Source organism: Helianthus annuus, chromosome 10 (genome assembly GCF_002127325.2).
Source record: "Helianthus annuus cultivar XRQ/B chromosome 10, HanXRQr2.0-SUNRISE, whole genome shotgun sequence".
Lineage (NCBI taxonomy): Eukaryota > Viridiplantae > Streptophyta > Magnoliopsida > Asterales > Asteraceae > Helianthus > Helianthus annuus.
In genome coordinates, this window is record NC_035442.2 from 7893081 (window position 1) to 7920041 (window position 26961).

At 37.8% G+C, this 26961-nt stretch overlaps 2 protein-coding genes and 1 non-coding gene across 3 annotated transcripts; 1 reads left to right on the forward strand and 2 right to left on the reverse strand.

Annotated features, from left to right (window-relative positions):
- The first annotated feature begins 5647 nt into the window (after window positions 1-5647).
- Window positions 5648-8692, forward strand: LOC110883937 (putative vesicle-associated membrane protein 726). The gene is made up of 5 exons (XM_022131600.2): window positions 5648-6033; window positions 7158-7299; window positions 7388-7508; window positions 8244-8306; window positions 8383-8692. Exons 1-5 carry the CDS (start codon window positions 5844-5846, stop codon window positions 8530-8532), a joined length of 666 nt encoding a protein of 221 aa, XP_021987292.1. The 5' UTR covers window positions 5648-5843; the 3' UTR covers window positions 8533-8692.
- A 5568-nt stretch (window positions 8693-14260) lies between these two features.
- Window positions 14261-14366, reverse strand: LOC118483576. Its single transcript, XR_004870865.1, has one exon. It is a non-coding gene; the product is annotated as a small nucleolar RNA R71 (small nucleolar RNA).
- Window positions 14367-21830: 7464 nt separating this feature from the next.
- Window positions 21831-26182, reverse strand: LOC110883936 (protein SULFUR DEFICIENCY-INDUCED 1). Its single transcript, XM_022131599.2, has 4 exons — window positions 26036-26182; window positions 24599-24811; window positions 23321-23476; window positions 21831-22463 (listed from the first exon to the last, which is right to left on the reverse strand). The coding sequence occupies exons 1-4, from the start codon at window positions 26126-26128 to the stop codon at window positions 22053-22055; spliced, it is 873 nt and encodes a 290-aa protein (XP_021987291.1). The 5' UTR covers window positions 26129-26182; the 3' UTR covers window positions 21831-22052.
- Window positions 26183-26961: the final 779 nt, after the last annotated feature.

Sequence of the window (26961 nt, forward strand, 5' to 3'; positions counted from 1 at the left end):
CGCGTCAAAACGGTTCGATCCGAAACGGTACGGGTCGAAACGGTTCACGTCAAAACGGTTCGATTCGAAACGGTACGGGTCGAAACGGTTCGCGTAGAAACGGTTCGTGTCGGAATGATTCACGTCGAAACGGTTCGCGTCGAAACGGTACGGGTCGAAACAGTCGAAGATTCCAATGAAAATACTTTAATTCCTTCACATATAGGAAGGATTTTGAATTCCTTCACATAAAGGAATTTAAAGGAATTCATGCCTAATTTCAATTCAAATTCCATTGTCAACCAAACACATGAAGATTGGAATTGAGATTCCAATTTAATCAAATTCTGTGAACCAAACATATTAAGAGATGGAATTCAGATTCCAATTCACTTAAATTCCATTGAATTCCTGTGAATCAAACGGCCCATTAGACCACCCGTAGTGGGACGGTATTTTTAAAAAAAATTGAAAAACAAAGGCCCAAAAACGCCCCCCCCCCATTACGGTAGGCGTTTTATGGCGTTATTTTTGAAAAAAAAATGAACATGGCGTTTTAAAAAAACGCTGAATAATGCTTTGGGCCAAGAGATGACCGTTTGACAACGGTCAATTGTTTAATATATATATATATATATATATATATATATATATATAATCCAAAATTTACCCACTATATATATATCACCCACTTTCTCCTATTTTTTTTATAAAAAAAACCTCACTTTCTCTCCTACTTCTTTTATATTTTATACAAACATGCATCCATACCGACTCCCCTTTGGTGTCCCCACAAGACCCATGAACCCGAACACAACCCAACCGCAACAAACTTTTAACCTTCAAGAAATGGACCCGAGCATGTTAACGTACACTTGAGTGGCGCCACTCTGTTCGTGCCTCCCACCTTCGGCTATGGTCAAGCAGGCGGGTCGCAACCATCACAGCAACAACCCGAATCCGAACCCGATGTCGATGTCGTGCCGGAGACGCAAACCGAACCGGTGCAAGAGAAATCGAAACGCAGAATTCATGTTGACTGTAACACCTCGAAATTTTGCGTCCAATAATGTATTGACACGTGTCTTGAGTTTGCACGTGGTATTAAATACTAAATAAAGGACTAAAGTTGACAAACATTGAAAGTATGTAAATTCGAGGGTTAAAAATGTCAACGAGGGATAAATACACTGTACAGTAACCCTAAATGATGCTCGTACCTTCAAACGGATAAATCATGGATCGTACGGGACGAAATGCGGAAGAAAGTGAGAGATTACAAACTACAGGGGTTAATTGTGTCAACATGTTTAAGTTATACTTCTGAGTGACCCTTTAACATACCCTAGGCTTTGTAACAGTAAATTACGCTCACTAGAATATACGATATAAATTTCGCGAAGTTCCGTTTTAAAACGAGAAAGTTATGATCAATTTCGTATGCGAGGGGTTAGAAGCGTTAACAACGAGAGTTAGGGTTTTTCGGATAGTAATTAAACTAACCGGGGACCTAATGATGCGGGTAAAAGTCGTGAGACCCTTATTCGTAAATAAACGAGGCCCAAAACGCAAAGTTACCCCTTCGGAACCGAAAGGTCAGGCTAATAATGGCAAAAGATTTGAAAATCTTGAATGACAGGCCTTAGGCGGGCCGCGTTAGAGAAACAAGGTAGCTCATGCGGGCCGCGAGCCATGTGAAGATCCGGTTCCTGACATAAGGATTCAGGCGGCCCGCGTGAGCGTAGCCTGATCCTTAATGCGGGCCGCGTCAAGGTGCCAGATGCAGAAAACATGCACAGATTCACTGTTTGATGTTTTAACCGACCTTGGGTGCAATTATGGCAGCATGGGCGCCCCCTACATGTCCCCTAGCACTCAGGGACAGCTGCTGATCATCCATGAGCAATTATAGACTTAGTTGTGATGATCTTGTGCACAATTTTTCACTATAAAAGGCCATGTAGTGCACACATTTGAAACACACCTCAAACCTGCTTTCTTGATCACTTCTGGAGCTCAAGAGCATTCTTCTAACATCTCTGGTCGTGTACCAAGATTCTGTAAGTTTGCCTAACCCTTTGTGGTTTAGTTTTTACATAGTTATAGCCTAAAAGTCAATCCGTCATAATTAACGATTGACTTGACGATAAATCACAAATGGTCCAGTGGTTTGTCGAATCAAAAGTATTTATATGTTGGTAATCATGTGGGCATTAAACCCCTAAGAGGGCACCCTCTGATTCCCACTCTAACTAGTCCGATTGTCGAGTCAAACTTGCTTAGAAAAAGTCAACAGAATGCTATTTTGCGATTTTATGCATAATCAGTAATATAGATAGCGTGTAACCTGTTTTAACACTCATATAACATGATGATAAGTATATTAACTCATCTAAGCTTGTTTGATCCGACCATTTAGTGTTTTGACCCGGTTCGGAGCCGAAAGTCGCAAAACTTTGACTTTTGCTTTGACTTCAGTTCTGACCCGTTATGGTATGATTTAGATATGCCTTAGGACTCTCTTAGGACCAGGTTACATGATGGTATAACCCTCTGTGACCGGTACGTTGTTTGTCCGAGTCTTTAGCACATTTCCGTTAAATGCTTAAAAGTTGACCGTAACGCCCTTTTCACTTTAAAACGAGAATTTTGGGCACGTGAAAGGACAATAACCTTAGTTACTGATTTCTAAGCATGTCCCTAAAATTTCACATCAATCCGAGGTCCAGAATAGGAGTTATGCTAAATAGCGCAATTACGGAAACTTTAGTAATTAAATGGCGCAATTAGCATAACGCCTATCTAAACCCAAATTTCGACACCAAACCTTTTACCCACTGATGTAAAATAATATTTTGAGATTTTTAAAGATTTTTTTATCATTTTTAACCTGCTCATAACCTGCGGTTATGGCATCGATTCGGTAAATACCGAATATACCCTTTTCGAGCATAACTTGAGTTCTACAAGGTATTTTGACCCGATTCCAGTTGCTACTGATATTAAATAATAAATAGAGTATTTTGGACTATATGAACTGTTCGGAAAACTCAGAGTTCCTGTAGAACTCAGAAACCTCTTTTATAATCTTTAAAAATGACCGAAATACCCCTACGGGGCATATAATGGATTTAAACTCGTTACGGGCATTATGGAAGGTATCCTACTGATACCACAACCTCTTTAAAGCATATTGACTTAGGAAACTTGTGTAGGACTCTTACGGTTACCCGTTACGCCTTTTGCGAGCACGGTTCGGTTTATGTAACTAGTTTACATAAACTAGCCGAAACGGGTCAAACCTTATCGTTTTCACCTCAAAATCCAGAGTGTGATTATATTACCCATATGAAACGAGTCTTCAAACTTGTTGGGTCCAAATCACATTCCATTCCCGGTTTTCGCCTTTTACGCGATTAAGCCGTAATTATCCTTTGAAACCAACCGGTCTAGCTAAGGCTACATTAAAGACCCGTTAGGATTCTAATAGGTTGTTATAAACCTTCGTTCCAGAATAGGAGACCAGTAAAAGATACTTGCATTTATTTGATTGAGGATATTACTTGCAAATGTATATACTTTTAACTTATTTTCCGTTATACGGGCTTGGGTTACGGTATCTAAAATACCGCTTGGTCGGGCAATTGACCCCAACTCATTAGTAGTCGGGTGATTTCAATGTGACCCGTTTAAAAATTGGTTTTGTTGGCTTTACGCCTTTGGGAGCTTAATGACCATGTCCCGGATATCCTTGGCATCATTTTACGAAATGGCCACGACCCCGACACACGGGTGTAGGCGTACACCCGTAATGTGTCTATATTATTAAAAGTATAACCGTTGGTTTTCCCGCCACGGCTTTATGCTTTGTGGCGTGTCTATTAACCTTTAACCCGGCACGACCCGGGCGACCGAACGCATAGTAAACATGTAATTCTTTTACAAGATTTAATTATAATTATCCCAAGTTATTAAGAGTTTGTGCCATGTGTATTCAAATCAATTTTTATTAAACATTTTACAAAAGTGTCGGTTGAATGTATTTACCAGTGTAAACTGACGTATTTTCCCAAAAAGATTAAATGCAGGTACTAAGCGTAATTGGCTGGATATTTCTCCTTAGCATCAATAAAGAGTCTCACAAGCTTAGGATGCCTACGTCTGTTGAACAATACTTATATTTTATTTTGATCCTCTGTGGATTTTATTTCGACGACTGTGATACTTTGATATTACATTCAATGGTTGAAATATATTTATCTTTATGCTTCCGCTGTGCATTTATATATTGTGTGGTTTGACTATATTGTTGCCAACTACGTCACGGTAATCCCCCACCGGGCCCACCGGTGAAACACGTGGAAATCGGGGTGTGACATTGACTCGGGCGTGGCTCGACGTACAAAAACTCACCTTAAATGGACGAAGGACGAGGAATTCATGTTGACTCGGGCGTGGCTCGACGTTTCGGAGGACCAAGATTTTTTTAACTTATTTTTTATTTATATTTTTACTTTTATTTTTAACATACAACTTATATTTTTACTTTTATTTTTTAAATTTATAGTAAACTTTCAAACGGGCCCCGTTTTTTGGGATAGGATTCGTGTACTCTTTTATAGCACGTGGGGTCAAGGCGAACATGGGGCAAAGATTCCATTTCTAGCAAATGGACCGACATCAACAACAAGTGTCATGCGTTCCAAGAAGTGTACCAACGTAACTTCGATAATCGCTCGAGCGGTGAAAGTGACGTTGGGGTTTTAACGAGGACTTTGGACGAGTTCGAGAAAACGAAATGCCCTTTCGCGTACTATAAGTGTTGGGATCTACTACGAAAAAGTCCAAAGTGGGCGCGAGTAGGTACCATGACGACTAGTAGTAGACGTCGAGCTAAACGGTCAAAAACGTCATCCTCCGTTGACCCTGAAACACCGACTTCGGATACCCGCAATGTCGATCTAAATGAGGTGGTGGACGTTGACGAGGAACTTGAAGAAGAGTTGACCCGACCGCCCGGTAGAAGAAAGGATAAGCGAACCAGGAAAAAAACGGTCGAGTCGTCTTCCGATCTCGAGTTAAAGGAAGATTTCGAGGAGATGAACCGTCGTCTCCAAGACATTCGCGACCTCGGCCACCAACGTTATGAGATTATGAAAGAACGAGTGGCCGAAACCAAAAAGTTTAACGAGATGCAAGAGGCGAGACAAATGGAAAAGGACATTGAGTTTTTGTCCAAACCAATCGACCACCTCCAAGGCGACGCGTTGATCCTTGCGCAAATGTGTCGCCAAAAAATTCGAGAAAAATATGGACTTTAGATCATCTTCCTTTTTTTTAAACTTTATTTTTTTTCGGTTATTTTATTTTCAGTTTTTTTTTATTTCAAGTAGTGTAATTTTTATTTTAAATTAATGAAGATTTTTATGTTTTAAATTAAAAAAAATAATTGTGAAATGATTGTTTGGGCGTTATTGGAATAATGCCTCACTACGCCATTTTTGGAATAATGCCCCATGCTGACTAGGATGACACGTGTCAAATAATGCCCCATGGTGGGGGCATTATTTTGTTTCAACACTACACATGGTATTATACTTTACTCTAAATAAATAAAAAAAAAAAAAACCATTTTCGGTTATTACCCGTTAACCATCATTACATAAATATCATCAAAAAATTCGAAATTTGGAAACAGATAACAGCTGGACGTTTCCGTTATTTTCCACATACACTTTGTTAACACCAAAAACAAAAACCCCCTTTCCTTTGATTTCAAGCAAACCAAATTCTCCACCAATTCACGTTATCTCCATTCTTCATCTCCATAAACACATCCCTACCTAGGGTTTCTACAGTCTATCATGGGCCAACAGTCGTTGATCTACAGTTTTGTGGCCAGAGGAACGGTGATTTTGTCAGAGTACACTGAATTCACCGGTAATTTTGTTAATATTGCTTCTCAGTGTCTCCAGAAGCTTCCTGCAACCAATAATAAGTTCACTTACTCCTGTGATGGTCACACGTTTAACTATCTCGTTCATGATGGATTCAGTGAGTTCTATTCTGTTTAATTATTATTGAAGTTTTGTTCTGTTTAATTGTCGGTGTGTTGTTGTGTTATGTTTTGATGTGATTTGAAGAGTTTGTTTTGTGTTTAGTGGAGGATCTGATGATTTATAGCGGTTAGAAAGCATGATTTTAGTTATTTTGTTGGCATTTTAAAATTTAATCTCTTGTTTGATTGGTTTGTTGTTGATTAACTTGATTTCATTATATAATGGGTTATTGGATTTTATCACCCAACTATTGGCTATTAGCCGCTGCCACCCCCAACTATCACTCTGCCAACGCCCGCCACCCCCAAATTAACGCTTAGTGTGTTCTGTCACCACGTCGTTAACTGATCACTAACTTTTGATCTTGTTACTATACTTTTGGGGGTGTCCTAAGATCCATAAAATCTTCCTAAGATCCCTATGACACCCTCAAAAGTATGGTAACATAATCAAAAGTTAGTGATCAGTTAACGACGTGGTGACAAAACACACTAAATGTTAAGTTGGGGGTGACGGAGGTCAAAGTGATATTTGGGGGTGGCAGCGGCCAATAGCCAATAATTGGGGGTGATAAAATCCAATAACCCTTATATAATGGATCCGAGATCTCTATGCATCTGTTCGCAGTAGGTATAATGGATCAGATGATTTGTAGTGGTTATTAATTTGCTATTCAAAACGGGCTTGCGGTGCAGCTTCTTGCCCGCCCCACGCCAGTGTGGTCTAGCCAGTGTTGAAGGCATTCCGCCGCCCCAACCCACGCCCCACACCCCACAGTCTAATAAAGTAAAAAGAAAAATTAACAAAGAAAAGCACATAAGTATATATTTTTACTAATACCAATAATTAGTATAGCATTAAGCACATTCAAATTAAAGCACCAATGATCACAAATTCTCATCTTCATGATTAAACTAAAGTTATATAGTTAATCATTAATCATTACCTTCATTATCACCATCAACATTAGTAGAATCAAGAATTTTACGTTGATTCATTATGTAAAAGTTCTAAAGAACTCAAAACAGATATATTCTTTTTATTTTACCGGCTTATTGTCTTCACTCATTCTCTTCGTTTATATGCAACTAACAATTAACATCTTATTTAACCATGAAGCGTACTGTGTGGTCGCCATAGAATCTGTCGGTCGACAGATTCCAATGGCTTTTCTTGAAAGAATCAAGGATGATTTTGCCAAGAAATATGCTGGAGGGAAAGCTTCAACCGCTCTTGCAAACAGTCTGAATAAAGAATTCGGGTAATCTTATTTTCTTATTTTAATTTTCATCTTTTTCACCATATCCTTCAAGCTTTATTTTTAATCTCCTTATTTTCCTTAATTCCAGTCCCAAGCTGAAGGAGCAAATGCAATATTGTGTGGACCATCAAGAAGAGATCAGCAAGCTTTCGAAAGTCAAAGCCCAGGTTTCAGAAGTCAAAGGTGTGATGTTGGAGAACATTGAGAAGGTGAGGCATACGGGTTTAAGTCGTAAAGTTTCAAACTGTAACTATACATAAAACGTCACCCGAATTGACTCATTTATAAGTAACTAGTATTAAGCCCCTGCGTTGCAGCGGTTTACCAACACCGTAAAAGTTCGTAAAAACAAAACAGATAAAAACGGGAAAAAAATAACACCGAGCGAAAAGCAGATGCAAAATCTTTGAATCAGACACGCTCGTTGCTGAGAAATTAAACCGAAACGTAAAACATAGAAAAAAATAACTAAGTCTATCCAGGACCCACGTGTTGGACGAACTTTTCAAACGCAGAAAAACAGATGTGACGCGACGGGCCAGTCAAACGGGAAAAAATATACGAAAAAATGTTGATCCCCACACGCACGTTGTTGTGCGTTAACTCACAAAATTTAGAACGAAACGAAAAACTTGGGAAAGATGAAAAGTATGGTGGACCAAAATTGAAAATAGAAAAGAGTTGGAATTAAATTGCAAAAGATGAAAAACTTTGAGTTAAAAGTAAAAAAAACAAAGGGTCTAAATTACAAAATTGAAGTTATTTATAAATTTTAGATAGAGATAAGGATAAAAATAAGTGATATATATATATATTGGTTATTAATTAATATTAATATTAAAAGAAATTTATTAAATAAATATAAATAAAATTTATAAGGTTGAAGGAGAGAATGACATGTGTCATTATTTGTAGTCTTTTATTATAAGTTAGATTATCTGTAGGTTCTTGACCGTGGAGAGAAGATCGAGCTTCTGGTTGATAAAACAGAGAGTCTTCACTCTCAAGTAAGTCTATATGCAAATGCAAGATTCAAATTAAACAGGATATCGATTTTTCTTATTATTTTTCGTGATGTTGCAGGCACAGGGATTTAGGACGCAGGGTACGCAGTTGAGAAGGAAAATGTGGTTCAAGAATATGAAGATTAAACTGATAGTTCTAGCGATCGTCATTGCGCTGATTCTCGTTATATTTTTTTCTGCTTGTCATGGTGTCAAATGTGTCAAGTGAATGGTTTCTCTAACCTATGTTCACCTGCTTGCCTTTATTTTGTTTCTTTCTTTTTTTCAAATTTTTGATTGATTATAAAAGGTTATACTGCGAGACAACATTTGTATAGGTTTGTACCTATAAAGTAATTTCTATTTCTATATACATTATTTTGATATAATTGACTCTTGTATTAATGCTGCAAGCCACACCCCCTTAAGCCTTATGTCACAGACTCGTCTCGACGAGTATAACATCTTTATCCTGATAAGAACTAGCCGTCCATCCCACGTATGTTGATATTCACCAGATTTACAGGAGTGACCCGACAACCGACAAGAGTGGTGCTGAGATATGTATACACTCCTAGTACCTACTACACCTTAATTGCCATGGGACTCTAGAAACCCACATATTCAACACCTTTCCAAATGGACCTGTACCCAGTGTTGTAAGAATCGTTAGGCGCAATTTGAACCGGAGGAAGACGAGAATCAAGGTAGAGCAAAAACCATTGAAGTAGGATGATGGCAAATAGTTTCTAAAGATTCCGCCATATTACAAGCTTGAAGGAGCAAGAAGAACATGCACTTGAAGTAGGATGATGGCAAATAGAGGACTAGCCCAATTGTTGGCAATAATACTCACTTCCTCAAACTACCTTTACTTGAGAACTCAAATGCTCCCATTACTTGCCTATCAAGAACCCCTTCCTCACATAGATGGCACAAGGTTGCCCCTCCATAAACAATCTCTTTCAATGACAAACCAGCTGATAATCTGGAATACATTGTTTGGTTTGCGACTGAACAACGTGGAGTTATTCTCCTTAATGTTTTTTCTCACTGATGAAGCTCTTTCTATCACGGTGGGTCTTTCTACATGCAACTCTACCCCCTACACAAACCACAACCGTCGCCCGCCACATGGTCAATTGTGTAGAACTCGGATCACTATGCCAATCAATCTCCAAGGCTTGCTTCGTTTGCTAGTTCACTTGCACCCTCTGAAGAACAACTTGCACATGCTTTTCATGCACAATGTCAAGTAAACAATAATATACTGGATTGGATACCCAACCCTAACAATGTGGCCAACCCGTTTCCAACTCATAGCAATTGTAATTTGTTTTTTTTTTTTTTGGAAATGGTCAATCTTTTCCTATATCTCATTTGGGTAATATTAAATTGTTTGGTTCTATCGATCTTAAGAATGTTTTAGTGGTTCCTCATCTTACCAAAAAACTTCTATCGGCAGGTAAACTAACTGAGGATAAACATGTTGATATTTTGTTCTCCATCCTTATTTTTACATTCAGGATCGCCAAACCAAGCAAGTCCTAACTTGGGGTTGCTGTGAAGATGGCTTATATGTTCTTCATAATAGTCATGTGACTTTGGTTGCATCATCTTGCCCAAAAGCCTCCTTTGAAGTTTAGCATTCCCGCCTTGGGCATGCCTCTTTTGACGTTATTAATATGGTAAAAAAACATGGTTATTTCTCTTTTACTTCAGTTTTACCTAAACCGGGCCTTTGCTCCTCGTGTGAACTAGCCAAATCAAAAGGGCTACCTTTTACTAATAATTAAAAACGTGCTCACACGCCACTTGAGTTAATATGTTGTGGTTTATGGGGACCATCAGTGGTAAAATCAGTGGATAATTTTGCATATTATGTGGCATTTGTTAATGATTTTTCTCGCTTCACTTGGCTTTACCCATTACAAGCCAAGTCGGAATTTAATGATGCCTTGTCTATATTCATTCCTTTTGTTCAAACCCAATTTTCAAGAAAATAAAAGTTTTTCAAAGTGATGGGGGAACCGAATTTACAAAACATAAAGTTCGAGTCTTATTTGAACAAAAAGGTACTTTACAGCTATCATGTCCATATTCACCTCAAAAAAATGGGCGGTTAGAACGAAAGCATCGACACATTGTCGAAACGGGACTAGCAATGTTTTTAATGCAAAATTATCTACCTCATATTGGGTTGATGTTTTCTCCTTGCCAGTTTACATCATAAACCGCTTTCCGACCACCATCCTTGAAGGGAGGTCACTATTTGAACGTTTGTATAATCAACAACCTACGTATGCTTCTTTATGAACCTTTGGGTGTCGTGTATACCCTTTTCGAGGGACCATGCATAAAACAACTTGCACCAAGAAGTATTCCTTGTATCTTTCTTGGATATAGTCCTAAATATAAAGGTTATAAATGCTTGGACCTTGTACCGCTCATGTTTATATCACCCGTCATGCCCGCTTTGATAAAAACATACTACCCTTTTGATAAAACTGCAACGGCCAAACCCATTACCAACCATGACTTAACCACCTTCCTTGATATCTCTTATGACATCAGACTTACACAAGCACCACAAATAACTCCTCTAAACCAAAATAGTAACACAACTATTACCTGATGCACCATTTACATGAACTATATTCCCATATTCTCTACATCCTCACCTAATCCCATACCTCCCACTGACCCGCCTACAACACCCACTTCATCCACTGCCTCCACACCATCATCATCCAGTGTGTCCTCACTCGACCTCGTTACACCACCGACCCACCTAACACAAACTCAACACCCGACACCCGACACCCCACACTCAACCCCGTTGACCACATCGGCCAACAACGAACTTGTCACCACCGTTCACACTCCACCTCCTCTTCCACCTCTTCCCACCCATTCTACGATTACCTACCCATGCGAAAACCAGGATCTTTAAACCTTGTCACCAAGCCGACATAGCCCACACTCACACCATCCCCGCTACACTAAATGTTATTTGCTATGTCGGATCTAAAAACATATTAAATGGCATCCAAAAATAATAAATGGGTTTGTACTATGCAAAATGAAATTGATGCGCTACATCGCAACCATACTTGGACTATGGTTCCAAGACCATCTAATTCCAATGTGGTTGGCTCTAAATGGCTTTACCGTACAATGTTCCATTCTGATGGATCTATTGAACACCACAAAGCATGTCTCGTGGCTCAAGGTTTTAGTCAAGTTCCGGGTCTTGACTTCTTTCATACCTTTAGTCCTGTCGTTAAGGCTAGTACCGTTTGCACGGATCTTGCTTTGGCCATCATTAATCAATGGAAGCTTCATCAGTTAGATGTTAACAATGCATTCCTTCAAGGGGCATTGCCGGGTAGTCCGTAGGATAACCCTTGAGTGTTATAAATGATAATTTAACCCCACATTTATCCATGTAATTGTCTAGAATTAGGTAACTACGGTTGTTTGTGTTTTAGGTACAAATGGAGCTTAAAAGGGAAGGAATTTGGAGCATCAATAAAAAATAAAATATTCGAATGGAAGAACTAAGAATATCACATGATAGAGGATGAAATTACAAGAATGTGGGCAAAAACGGCAAAGAAAACGGAGTTGAAACGAGAAAGTTATGAAGAAAACAAGAAAACAAAACCTGGCACCGCCGTAGCCCGTAGCCTACGGCTCTGGCCGTAGGTTACGGCACTCACTGTGTTTTCTGGTCCGCCGTAGCCCAGTTTAAGGGTGCCGTAGTGTTTTGATTGCCACCGTAGCCTACGGCGGGTGTCGTAGGTTGTGGCGTCGTGCTGCGTGAAACTTGTAACTGCCCATTTTAATGACTTTTTATGATGTCTCTTGAAGTCCAATCAATCCCACTCGGTTACCAGCAGTCTAGAGGCGAATTTTTGGTGTTCTTGAGAGTTGGAAACAATTTCTAAACATCTTGTGAGTGTTTTTAATTCCTATGAACATTGATACGTATGTGATGATGATTATCCAAGTCATGAGTGGCTAAACTTATGGTGACCATTCTAGGTTGAAGGTTTGTCTAAGACATTTGTGTTTTGATTCTTATTTCTAGAATAATAGACTTGAAACTTTTGTTTGTTTATTATGGTGTGTTGTTTGCTTGTTCGTTAATTGTTAATTTGTATGTTAATCTTAGTCTAAACCATACGTTCTTGGTGCCGTTGGCAACAAAGATATCATTGGCGGGATTAGGATTGGGTATTGATTAATTGGTCATTGGGTAACAACCTCACATACTTCTAATCCGAGTACTTAGTTCCCTTTCATCACAACAAGTAACAACACACGAACCATGTCTATGTGGTTCTTTGTAGTGAATTTTAACATTAATGTCAAAGTAAACCGGAGACTTAGGATGGTCATTTGTTCCTCTACTGTTTACAAACCAAACTTTTCTTTTGCAATTTAATTAGTTAATTTTAGTTTTCAGAAACAAACAATCCAAATCATTGAAAGTTACTTTTCTTGTAATTAGTTAAATCTTAGTTAACATAGATACTTATTCAAATAACACATATTCCACAAACTCCCTGTGTTCGATACCCACTTACCGCTAGCTATCTAGTAGTATTTAGATTAAATTTGATTGAGACTTCGACCTCACGTCAAATTTTGGCGCCGTTGCCGGGGAGTAGTGCGCAACGTGTGTTATTTTCGATCTTTTAAGTTTGTTATTTTTCTGGTTTACGCTGGGTGTGTTAGTGTGCAGGTATTTACAGGTGCATGCGTACTAGGAGCTCTCACAAGCTATCACCATTGGCATTTGATCCAGAAATTGAACGGACTTTGAGAAGAAACAAACTTTTGCTACGAGAAAACAAAATCAGTGGTTCACCAACAACACCTACTACACCAGTTACACCAATCAGATACATGGATCAATCACAATTACCACCCACTACGGGTCAACCTACACCATCCTTTACACCATCTTCATCACAACCTTCACCAAATACTACCATTCCTATATCCACACCAGAAATCAAACCGACCAACACTACCTTACCCGAGAACACTCAACCTGAATACTCTTTTAGCTATCAAACTACATCATCCGCCGTTCCAGCTTATTCAACATTTTTCCCAACATCCGGTCAACCTTCATCATCGAAACAAATACCACCACCTAACTTATACCAAACCGATCCATCTATTATCCATTCTACTCCATTTCAACCGGGAGTGCAATTTCAACACACTTCGGGTGCAAGACAATATGGGTTCGATGATGGGTACGATGATGAATTTGGGGGATATGATGAAGAAGGGTACATGTATGGAAGAGATGGGGAGCAAGGAGAGTATACTTATGTTCAAGGTCAAAATCAAAGAATGCCAAGTGTTGGTAGGATTCCTCAACAACAAATCATACCTCAACAATTGCCACCGCAAGGTCCACTGGTGCAAAGACAAGTTCAACAACCACATGTGGGGCCGAGATTTCAACCACCGTTACAACAATTTGGGCCCCCACGAATGCAAGCTCAACGACCAATGGGTCCCGTACGCCTAAGAGTTCGGCTGGGTGTACCAAGAAGACATATTCGAGAGCCCGTGAGAGGAATAGAAGCACATTTTAGATCGATGATCACTCAAAACCCATCACCAATAGTTATTCCTCAAAATGATCAAGGAAGGTCGTTTGAAGTTCGAACCAATTCGTTACAAAGTTTGTCAAAGTATAAGAGTCTAGCAACGGAGGAGCCTTATTTTCAATGGAGGCTTATGACTCAATTTGTAACACTATTGGGGGTCAAGGGTTCTCATTCGATAATGTTAATTGGTGCTATTCCAATTTTCTTTAGAAGACAATGCAAAAAAGTGGTTTTATACCTTACCTTCGGCATCTATTTTTACATGGGCGGAAATGCAACAAATTTTCTTGGAAGAATTCTTTACCGCCCAAAAGACAAATGATGCTAGAAGGAGTTTGAGAAGTTTTCAACAACAATCGGGTGAAATGTTTCATGAAGCATTCGAGAGGTTTAATATGATGATAAAGAATTGCCCTCATCATGGGATAGAGCTATGGGAATTGTTGAATGCATTTCATGAGGGGTTATGTTCCGAAGATGCTCGTGACTTGATGTCTATCACAAATGGTACTTTTGGCACAAACTACGAGCAAGATGATTAGATGTTTTTGGAACAAATGGCGGTCACATCAAAAAGAAAAGCTCAATCTTCAAGGAGGGCAAGACCGGCCATTACTAGAACCCAAGTGCATGCAGCGGAAAATACAAATGTACAAACAAGTAATCAAATCTATGATGTTTGTGCACTTTGCAATGAATTGGGGCATGCGGCTGAAAATTGCCAAGGAATGGAAGGGCAATATGAGGAGGTGAATGCATTGCAAGGGCAAGGCGGGGGTGGTAGAAATTACAACATGAATTCCAACACTTACCACCCCGGTTTAAGAAACCACCCAAACTTTCGATATGGGAATCCTTCAAACCAATCTAACCCGAACTTCCAAGGAAACCAAGGATTTCAAAGGCAATATCAAACGGGTCAAGTGCATGGTGGGTCTTCAGGTCAAAGCTCTTCGGGTGGAAACGAAGTAATGGAGATGTTGAAGGAGATGCAAATTGAGATGCAACAAAGGAATCAGCTTGATGATGCTCGCATTCAAAAAGACGAAATCCGTGATAAAGCAATTCAGTCGTTGACCTCCCAAATGGGTCAACTTGCAAGTGAAGTGGCAATATTGAAGAAAACGAAAGGTCAACTACCGAGTGACACGGTGATAAATCCCAAGATCACAAAAATCATGAATATCAATGTGGTAAGCACCGTTCCTAATAATTGAAATTAATGAAACATTTCTTACTTCTTCTTGTCAAGTGAATGCAGGTATAGGAAGGGATGCCGAGGTTAAAACGGACAAGGAGCATGGAGCACCACTTGTGCCGATCCAAGTGGGAAAATTAAAAAATCCCCATGCATTATTGGATTATGGGGCGAGTATGAGTGTGCTACCAGGTGACTTATATGAGATGTATGATTTTGGTCCGCTTCAGGATGCAGACACCATGGTGAGTTTGGCGGATGAAAGTTGGAGGCATCCACGGGGAATGGTTAAGAATGTTATGATTCGGTTGGGAGAATTCGAATACCCGGTGGATTTTCTGGTTTTAGATTATGCTACTACCATGATGGCGTCACAACAAAGGGTGATTTTGGGTCGACCGTTTCTCTATATGGCAAATGCTCAAATCAATTGTAGAGAAGGAATCATTACCATGACCGAAAAGAACCGTAAGTTGTCATTTAATGTTCAGACTAAGAAGATTAGTTATGATTTTGTTGAGGCGAAGGATAGTGGGTTTAGTGAAAAGGTGTTTCAAAGAATGAGAAGAAATCACCCACCGGCTCGTGAAGAAAAGCATATGGGTTCAAGCAAGAGTGTATTTGATTATCCACCGAGTCGAAACGAGACGGATGAATTTTGCTCAATGGCACGAGGAAGTGATGGAGATGGCAGGGACCGCTTCTTTGAGCCACCTTAAATGGGGGTGGCACGGTCTGGCTGAAGACCTGAAAACTTAGCGCTGCTCGGGAGGCAACCCGAGGTTTTTCACTGATCTTGTTATTTCTTTAGTTTTCTATGTTTCAGGGCCATGGCAACACTCAAGTGCGGGGAAGATGTGCGGATATTTGTGTGAAGGTGGTGATAGGAAATTGGATCATTTACAATATCTGTTGTGTCAAACTTCACCAGGTCAATGTACTTATTCCTTAGACTTGTCATGTTCTTTAGCTTTGAAATAATGTTAGTTTATTAGTTTGCTTTTGTTTATAAAAAAAAATAAAAATAAAAAACAAAGTTGAAGTTTTTGGTGTTTAAGCGATCTTCCCTTCAAAACCATACATTGGGGACAATGTATTCCAAGTGTGGGATGAGGGGAAATTTTGAAAAATTTCTGAAAATTGTAAATTTTTAAAAATCAAGTGACAATCGTCCGAATTGAACATTTGAATACAAAACCGCATGAATGTGAACATCAAATGACATCTCTTGAATTTATTAGAAATATTTTTCTTTGATGAGAGTGGCAATAGGTGGGGGTACATTAGAACTTGTGCTTAGATGCGGTTTGAGGCCTTAGCTTTGCATGAATGTGAAAACGATAAGGCATTTAGGTAGCCTCATCATGGTGAGTGCGAGTGTGAGATTTGGGGGGGTTGGACCTCATAAATTATATATATGAGCATGGTAGTGAGAGGGGCGGGGGTTTGGACTTTAGTAGCCTATTTGAGCTTGAAGCCGATCATTTGTAACCCGTGCCTAGATCCTCTAAATTTAACCCGAATTTGACCCGGTCTATTAGTGTTGCATCTCGTATTAGTATGTTTATCTTGTTATGTTTGAAAATAAAAAAAAAAATATAGAAAAAAGAGATATGAAAGGAAAAAGAAATAAAGAGAGAAAAAGTAATGAAAAATGAAAAAAAATGAATGAGATATGTTGTACATAGTTGTTTATGTTTTGCTTAGTTAGAAATAAAAGACCGGGTTGAATGGTTAGCTACTTTGCATATATATTTCCATTTCCTACCCATTTGCCTAGCCACGCTACAATCTCTAAGTCCCTTTGATTCACGTGCATGTTTAGCAAATTATTTAGGCGAAGGACCGATTTGAGTACAAGCATATTATTGTTCAACTACCCATTTGCCTTGAGTGTGATCTAGCGTATCTTTGCTAGTTATTACTTGCCACCGAGAAGAGAGTTATTGTGAGGGGTGTGTTATGTGCGGGTTTAAGAAAAACTTAGTAAATGAGGACAATTGTTGCTTGGTTTGAAGTTGATCGCTTGAATAAATTGTGTTTTGTTGAACGGATTGCTTGGCACAAGCAACGGTTAAGTGTGGGGATGTGACGGGTAGTCCGTAGGACAACCCTTGAGTGTTATAAATGATAAGTTAACCCCGCATTTATCCATGTAATTGTCTAGAATTAGGTAACTACGGTTGTTTGTGTTTTAGGTACAAATGAAGCTTAAAAGGGAAGGAATTTGGAGCATCAATAAAAAATAAAATATTGGAATGGAAGAACTAAGAATATCACATTATAGAGGATGAAATTACGAGAACGTGGGCGAAAACGACGAAGAAAACAGAGTTGAAACGAGAAAGTTATGAAGAAAACAAGAAAACAAAACCTGGCGCCGCCGTAGCCTATGGCTCTGGCCGTAGGTTACGGCACTCACTGTGTTTTCTGGTCCGTCGTAGCCAGTTTAAGGGTGCCATAGTGTTTTGACTGCCACAGTAGCCTACGACAGGTGTCGTAGGTTACGGCGCCGTGCTGCGTGAAACTTGTAACTGCCCATTTTAATGACTTTTTATGATGTCTCTTGAAGTCCAATCAATCCCATTCGGTTACCAGCAGTCTAGAGGCGAATTTTTTGTGTTCTTGAGAGTTGGAAACAATTTCTAAACATCTTGTGAGTGTTTTTAATTCCTATGAACATTGATATGTATGTGATGATGATTGTCCAAGTCATGAGTGGCTAAACTTATGGTGATCATCCTAGGTTGAAGGTTTGTCTAAGACATTTGTGTTTTGATTCTTATTTCTAGAATAATAGACTTGCAACTTTTGTTTGTTTATTATGGTGTCTTGTTTGCTTGTTCGTAAATTTTTAATTTATATGTTAATCTTAGTCTAAACCATACGTTCTTGGTGCCGTTGGCAACCGAGATATCATGGGCGGGATTAGGATTGGGTATTGATTAATTGGTCATCGGGTAACAACCTCGCATATTTCTAATCCGAGTACATAGTTCCCTTTCATCACAACAAGTAACAACACATGAACCATGTCTATGTGGTTTTTTCTAGTGAATTTTAACATGAATGTCAAAGTAAAGTAAACTGGAGACTTAGGATGGTCATTTGTTCCTCTACTGTTTACAAACCAAACTTTTCTTTTGCAATTTAATTAGTTAATTTTAGTTTTCAGAAACAAACAATCCAAATCATTGAAAGTTACTTTTCTTGGAATTAGTTAAATCTTAGTTAACTTAGATACTTATTCAAATAACACATATTCCATAAACTCCCTGTGTTCGATACCCATTTACCGCTAGCTATCTAGTAGTATTTGGATTAAATTTGATTGTGACTTCGACCTCACGTTAGGCATCTGACTGATTGTGTCTTCATTGAACAACCACCAGGTTTTATTCACCTCAATTCCCCAATCATGTATGTAAATTGAACAAAGCCATTTATAGTCTAAAATAGGCACCCTGGGCATGGTTCCATCAACTCAGTTCATTTCTCATCCAAAGTGGATTTCTTTGTAGTCGTGCGGATCCATCCCTTTTCATATTTAAACGTGATTCTTGCATAATGTATCTCCTCGTCTATGTTGACGATCTTATCTTAACCAAAAATCAACCCACTGCTTTCTCATCCTTTATAACCTGCCTACACAACGAATTTGGGATTAAGGATTTGGGGGAACTCAACTACTTTTTGAGCTTGAGGTTACTTACTCGTAGAATGGATTTTTTTTTTAAATCAATCTAAATATACTTGGATTTTCTAACTCATGCAAAGATGTTGAATGCCAAACCGGCACCTACACCTTTGAGCACAAATGTTTCTTTTGTTTCCACACGTAAATTGTTTTCAGACATCACTCATTTTCGCTCTATCGAAGGAGCTCTTTCGTACTTGACAATTACTCAGCCAGACATTTCGTATACGGTTAAGCAAGTTAGTCAATTTTTGCATGCTCCAACCATTGCGAATTATCAAGAAGTTAAACGTATACTTCGGTACCTCAAAGGTACCTTAGCATTTGGAATTCACTACAGTCGTCCCACTCACACTAATCTGCTTGGATACTCTCATGCAAACTGTGCAAGATGTTTGGAGACTTGTCGATCCACTTATGGATACTCCATATTTTTAGGTGGCAATCTCATCACTTGGAGTCCTAAGAAACAACCTACCATTGCTTGCTCCAATTGTGAGTCTGAATATCAGGACACGGCTAACCCATCCCTAGAAATTATGTGGATTACTTAGTTGCTTCAAGAATTACATGCCTTGCCTCCTAACAGACCAACTATACTTTGTGATAATCGAAGTGCTCTATTTCTCACTGAAAACCCGTATCTCACAAATGCACAAAACATATTAATCTTGATTACTACCTTGTTCGTGAGTTGGTTTCTTCGAGGAAATTACACGCTCAATTTATTCCAACCAAGCTTCATGTGGCAAACATTTCTACAAAAAGCCTTCCAAGTCCTCAATTCAATCACTTTCGGCAGATGCTTAGCATTAGTCCACCATTGCCTCGCTTGCGGGGGATATTAAATGATATATGATAGATAAAATTATTGATGTATCTTTGTATAATTTCTTATTCTTCGAGGTCCTTGATTATAAAGTGTATGTGTATATATTGGCTCTTTTGCCTTAAAGAAATCATTGAATTCATACATCACACATCAACAACATTAGCGACATCACCATATGCACGTTAACATTAGATTTTGTTCATAGCTTGCCTAAAAATAGTCAAAACATGAACACCCGTTTTGTGGGAGGTTGTCCAAATACTTGTTTATCCTCTTCTGGTTATTATGTACTTTGGGCGTGCTTCTAGGATCTCAAGCCAGGCGAGGCAAGGCGTGGTGCACGGAAAACGCCTTGCTACTATCCATACGCTCCCGGCGACGTTTGAGAAAAAGTTTGGTCGGATCCTAGCGAGATTTCAGCCAAATCTTGTAAATTGCAGCAAAATTCTACACATTCCGGGAAAACTAGCCCGAAACAAGCCTAATGTCTAAACCCACAAAAACGGTATATTTATGTCACACGCCTTTCTTATTTCATGCCCTCGCTCTTTAAGTGCATTACGCCTTTGACAACTATGGTTTTTGCAAGATAGCCTATTATATATATGTTTAGCCACCGACGATCTCTTCGCATAATGGCACCAGGTTTTTATCCCCAAAAAGGTGATGCGGATTCAAGTCTCATAAAGTCAACAACATGCGGATTTTAGAGTATATTTTAGGTGGGTGTGAGTTTCATGTTCAAAAAATTAGAACTAAACATATATGTTTAGCCTAAAGTTTATCATGCTATCCTAAGGGGTCCTAGAGTTTAAATTTGTTTGATTTCTTTCTATATATATTCTGTATTGTATATCATTGTATGAAACACTAATATATACAAATTTTCATGTTCTTTTATCAATTTTTCTATTCGACGTGACCAATACTTAATTCGCTTTTCTCATCAGCTGCTATGTTAAATTTCAATATGAGCCATCTTCTACACTCCTATCATGTCTTCTTTTCTCTTCATAGATTCATGCCATGGATTATTTATTTTTCCTTCTTTATGTACGGAGCTTCTACGTACGTCAACTTCAATTCATATTTAAAATCACTTTAATATAGAATATCATTGATATGGCCTTTTTTATAGTATATAACATCTTATTTTTGTTAGATTTGCACTGTATATACAATTCATTTTATATTACTGAAACTTTTCGTGACAATTGTTTTAATTTCTTGAGCCAACAAGGTGTACCTTAGTGTCTTTCCGGGATGAGATCCTGTGAAAATGCCTACTGAAACTCCACGTCTCCACCCAAGATCACGGTTTTGCTAATGCTAAGAACATAAAACCTAACACTCCGGTTTTTTGGCTTCAATCCGATTTAGGGCCACCTGTACATCACGATCCCATTGGTAAGCAGGATATCGATGGCCCTGTATATTTTCCGGTAATTGATTCTAATGGTCACCGAAAAAAGAAAAAAAAACTCCTTAGAAAAGAGGTTAACATTCCCATCCATCTTTTTAACGTTCAATTAATATATTGAAGATCTGATGGTCATTAACCACTGGGTTAAAACTTGAACCACTAAGAATTACTTGGAACACAAGATGCTTGTTTTTTGATTGAATAAATGATTAAAACATGTATCTACTACAAATAATCTAGCCTTTGTTGTTTGTGTGGTGTAACATATTTGTAGTAGAGTGAGAATGAACATGGATGCATGCATGCATGCACCTCCATCTAGGTTTCTTTTTATCCCATTTTCATTAAACTTCTCTTGATGTTATCATTTGATGCATTGTTGAAAAAATGTTTAAGATTTCTTAATTGAGTGTTTTGGACATTGTAGCCTACCAAATTCTACATTATTGGCCAAATGAATTTGGGATTGGTAAATTTATCTACTTTTGTCCACAAGCAACTCACTTGATAGTTTTTAGTTACCCGAGTGGAAACTTTCGAGAAGGTTGTTCCACCTAAGCACTCTTAGTGGGGGAGTTCTACTCTCACTCATAGTGTGATGCACATAAAAAAGGTACGTGCTATTTGAAGCGTGACATTTCTTACTACCTAGTTTCTCTCTAGTGGACGTAACGATATGGATTTGACTAAGTATCACAAACTAAGCGTGACATACGTCGTGGTCATAGATATTTCAAGCAGTTTTATGAGCATAGGCAAACGATTTTATATAAAATTTTGTACAAGTAGTTTTTTTTACATCAAAAGAAGATTAAAAATTGAGTTCAGAGCCACAATGTATTGATCATCAACTATTTGCCCTAATAGCTTTACAACTTGAGCTCTTTCTCTCTTATTATCACACTTTACAAATCCCAAATTTATAGATTTTAAACTTTTAGCACGCTATTTTTTGAAAGAAAATTAACAAGTTATTTGGTCCCTAAAATTTTCAATTTGTTCAAATATGGGCAATCTTTTTGATCTATTGGGTGCCCATACATTCATCAGCTTTTCAAGCCCATTAACAAAGTCTTCATCTAAGTCCAGTCCGGGGAAGCCCGGTAAGAACTCTGATGTTGGCCGCCACTTCTCGGTCTCCATCAATAGTTCTTGGGCCTTGTTTCGGGCCTTAATGTCGTCGGATCCCGGGATCTCACCATTGACAACTTGTTGAAGGACCGAACGGGCTTCATTGTATCGGGTTTGTTTAATTAAGCAAAGGCCCAAATTGTTAGCCTTATTTGAATCAGGGTCAATCATTTGGGCTTTCTTGTAAACCACCTCAGCTGCCAGGAAGTTGTTTTTTTGCATGTAGGCCCATCCCAAGTTTCCCTATTAAATAAGAAAAAACATAATTGTCAAATTATAGTTAAGTTTAGTTTGGATTATGGTTTAGTTGTTACTTGTTGCTCATATCTTTTTTTTTTTTGAACGGCCAACAAACTCAATCTCGAGCATTCTCGGGGCACCCACTGGACAAACAGAGTACTCCGAGAGTAGCCCGAGTCCACTACCAATTCCGGGGAAAACCCGGTAACCCATCCGCCCGTAGGCACGACAGTGAAATTACCGGTAAAACCCGTTTGGCTCAAGGATCTAACCCAGGTTTCCCTGGGTCTCCTATCATTGCCCACCAGTGCCTCACTCTGCACCAAGTGGGAGTTGAACCGGCATCTCTCAAGAGAAATGCAAGCCCTCCACCACTTGATCTAGAATACGTGTAACATATACATCTATATTGTCTTGATTCTGAAGTTTGTTAAAAGCAATGGTTTCAAAACCGGACCAGTGATCGAATTCGCTGTCATACTAGTCCACTAGTAGGATTTTTATTAAAAAATCTGATAAAGTCATAAAGAATTTAAAACTATATGAATATAACTTGGTTAAAATAAAATATGAAACTATTTTATCTTTTATTGTGGATTTGATATTACAATAATATTTAAAGCTTTAAATAAATAATATGAAGCCTAAAGTAGTAAATGAACAAGTAAATGAGATTTCAAAGAATAAAAGAAAAATAGAAAATATTGAAATCTGGTCCGGTTCACCGGTTGAATAGGTTAGTAACCGGAGAGTTCATATACACTCAACCGGACCAGTTCTATGACCGCCTTTATTCCAATTGTTCGGTCTTGAAAACACTAGCTAAAATCCATAAATGTTTTTGAAAGAACGGTTTATACCAGAATTCTAGAAGTTTCTTGTCTGACAGAAACTTGGAACTTCTTGCCATGAGATCTAGCAGTCTTTGTTGGTTTCCCATTAAACACTTCTCCTCTATAAATCATTCTAAGCTTTTGCTTTAACAATGCTATTTGTTCATCTACTTTTCCACATTTCTGTTCAATAAATATCCAACCACATTAGAATTGTATACTTAGCAAATTGCATATATCTATTCCAAAATTTCAGAGGGAGTTTGGTTCGTTGGAATTCAAGAAATTCAACGGAATTGGAATACTATTGCTATTTGTTATGTGTCTTGTTTGCCAGCCTTTCCGCCCCCGATGCCCACCTCCCCCACCACCACATGTTAATTTCTTTAATAAATTTACAAACCTGACACGATTATTTTGTGAACTAAACTCGTCACATAATCTAATTTCCTTTGACGGATACCAATTCCATTAAACTCTATTTACTTTTATATATATGGTTCACTAGATATATGTTAGATATTTCAGTGTAATTGGATTTACTTGTTGAACATGTGTATCATAATACACATCGAACAAGTTAAGAGGGTGCTGAGTGCAGGGGCGGACCTAGAGTGATAGAAGGGGTAACCTCCGTTGCCCCTTGACGCTCCAACGATAGTGTAAATTTTGGAAAAATTTGACGTTTTTTCGATTTCGTTACCCTTTTTTATTGAAACGTTACCCCTATGCGGATTTTCTAGATCCGCCACTGGCGGAGTGCACACTCAGGGGCGGATTTAGAGGCTATTTACGGGTTCCCAGGAACCCAGTCGATTTGGAAAAAAACGTTTTTTTGTAGTGTAAACCTTGTATGATTTGGAAAAAAACGTTTTTTTTAGTGTAAACCTTGTATGATTTGGAAAAAGGAACCCAGTGAAAAAACTGGCTGGATCCGCCACTGTGCACACTTGTCTGAGTTTATTATGATTTTGGGTATTCAAGAACCTTATTGGTCCGTAGGGGCCGGGGGTTCCAAGGGGCGGCAGCCTTTGGCAGGATCTAAGGGGCTAAACCCCTAGTTGGGGTCGAGCTGTAAAATTCGATAGAATTTTTAATTAAAAAATTTATCCGGTTGATACATTCAAGTGAACTATTGAATTGTTCAAGACTCTTAGATAATCAAATCAGATAATCCAGTATTTCTTAATTTCTTCACATCTATACATTCAATAAGATGTTTGGAACAACATCTAGAATGTGTTGTATCGAGCCATTATATATGCATGGATGTGAAGTGGGCACTATGTGCATGTGAGGTTGTACCTTGAATAAATCAATGAGAACATTATCAAGGGATTCTTGTGAACTTTTTGGGCATAGGCACCTAAATGACTTGATGGCTTCAATGGCTTCTTCAGTTCTATCCAGTTGTTTCATTACAACTGCCATGTCTTTTAAGGCACTTTCCACTCTATCTCCTGCATTTATCGCCTTCCAAAACCACACTATTGCACCCTCTTGATCCCTTTCTACAAGCTACATCAATTTCATATATCTCATCACATTAGTTATATGGAATCTTGTTTTTAAGTTATTTATGTTAGTTGTTTTAATCATTCCTCTTTTTAAAAAGTGAAATAATAGAGAATTGTAGAATGAAAGAACAATTATTTCTTCAAAAAAGAAAATAAAACAAACTACAATCACTGTTTTAATCATGGGCATAGCATAGTTGGGGGGGGGGAGGGGGCGACCGACCCCCCGAACTTTTCGCTCAGTAGTCGAGAGTATGTAGTTTTCGTATAGAAATTTTTGGGTATACACGTTTTTGACCCCCCGGTTTTATAGAATTTTTTTTGGTATATATGCTTTCGACCCCGATTGGAAATCTCAAGCTTCGCCACTGGTTTTAATAACACGATGAGAACTACTTTATACACAAATTGAATGAGTACAGGAAATTCTTCTCAAGGGTAGATTTACATTCAACATGGAATTATGGAATACACCATGTTGTATCCATTCTGATTTAAAAATTTAGACTTGCTACATTTTAACAATAAAAATTAACATGGCGATTTTTTATATACTTTCATTTATTACCATTTATGACTTGTATAAATAAGTAACAAAATTAACAAATTTGTGCAAAAAAAGATATTAAAAAGACAAAGTATGAGTTTTAAGATGGATAGAGTTGAGGTAGTCAGGTAGAATTAAGAAGGTAAGATATTAAGTGAACATACATAGAGCCAAAAGAATAACAATAATAATAATAACAACTACTTAAGAACAAGAGTCATATTTTAGATTTGTAATGATTCTACACTCAGATCTAATATAAAGAGTATTTATCGTAATTAGATTTAAACCAGGATTTATAGAGATTTAATTGTGAGTTACGTGTAAGATTAGATTAAAACCAGGATTTGTAGAGATTTAATTGTGAGTTACGTGTAAGACTGGTTTTATAATATGATTTTCTTTTTAGTTGCTTCTGTAGACTGTAAGACTGGTTTTATCATATGACTTTCTCTTTAGTTGCTTCTATAGACTGGTTCTGAAAATAAGGTTACATAAAATCAGTCTACAAAAGCAGCTTTAGCTTTATAATCTTTTACTTTTTTTTTAGTAGCAATTCCTAAATTTTTTATGATCTTTTACTTAAAATTAGTACTTTGATTTTGTGAAAAAAAAAAAAAACGTTTAATTCAGTACAATTTATGAAGAAAAACAAAGAGAAATTAAGAAAGAATTAACCTGAGCATGTTTAGCTTTTACATAAGGGCCATCACCGTATGGAACTTTATGAATAATATGAAAGTCTTCTTTTGTTCTTGAATTCACCTCCATGTTCTCTCTCTAGAAACCTTTCTTTCTCTCTCTACAATACAAGCATCTATCTCCAATAATTATTATTATATGTAGGGTGAAGGAAAGAAAAATTACAAAATGAACCTGGACATTGTGTATGTCCACCTGAACTTATATGTTCTTTCTATTCATTTTATATATTATCTCTATGAAATTTTTCAATAAATTATCAGAAATTACTTAGTCATATAACAACGGTTTCAATAAATTATCAGAAATTACTTAGTTATATAACAACGGCTAATGTGAGGCTAAGGCATTTTCCTGAGGGATATGTGTTTTAAAAGGGAGGTTCCATAGTTAAATTTGGGCAATAAAGTATTTTAAATTTATTGATTTAAAGTAGAGTAGAAATAAATAACATTTATCATTAAAAAAAGTTATATAACAACTTTGGAATATATGTTTTTTTGGAAGTTAATATTCATACACCCCTCATTTCTATCACTCTCTATACACACACACACACACACACACACACACACACACACACACATATATATATATATATATATATATATATATATATATATATATATATATATATATATATATATATATAGGGCTTGGTTATATAAGAAACCCCTTCTTTTTAAGAAAACTATGAAAACTCATTCTGAACCATTGATTAGGTTACATCTAAGTTGATCAAAGGCCATGATTATTTGTGTGTTAATAAAAAAAAAAGGAAATACAAAAGACTGCCAACTTGTACCATCAAGGGCATTTTCGGTAGGTAACAAAAGCATTGGGAAGACAGAAAACCACTGCCATGCAGTAGCAGTCTAATCAAAGAAGTGTAACAAGATTCA

Coding starts and splice junctions, on each gene's coding strand:
- LOC110883937 (XM_022131600.2), top strand. CDS start 5,844: ATGGGCCAACAGTCGTTGATCTACAGTTTTGTGGCCAGAGGAACGGTG. Junction 7,300..7,387: donor AGTCTGAATAAAGAATTCGG/GTAATCTTATTT, acceptor CCTTAATTCCAG/TCCCAAGCTGAAGGAGCAAA. Junction 8,307..8,382: donor CAGAGAGTCTTCACTCTCAA/GTAAGTCTATAT, acceptor GTGATGTTGCAG/GCACAGGGATTTAGGACGCA.
- LOC110883936 (XM_022131599.2), bottom strand. CDS start 26,128: ATGGAGGTGAATTCAAGAACAAAAGAAGACTTTCATATTATTCATAAA. Junction 24,812..26,035: donor TAAAAGCTAAACATGCTCAG/GTTAATTCTTTC, acceptor AAATTGATGTAG/CTTGTAGAAAGGGATCAAGA. Junction 23,477..24,598: donor TTCTCATTGATTTATTCAAG/GTACAACCTCAC, acceptor TTTATTGAACAG/AAATGTGGAAAAGTAGATGA.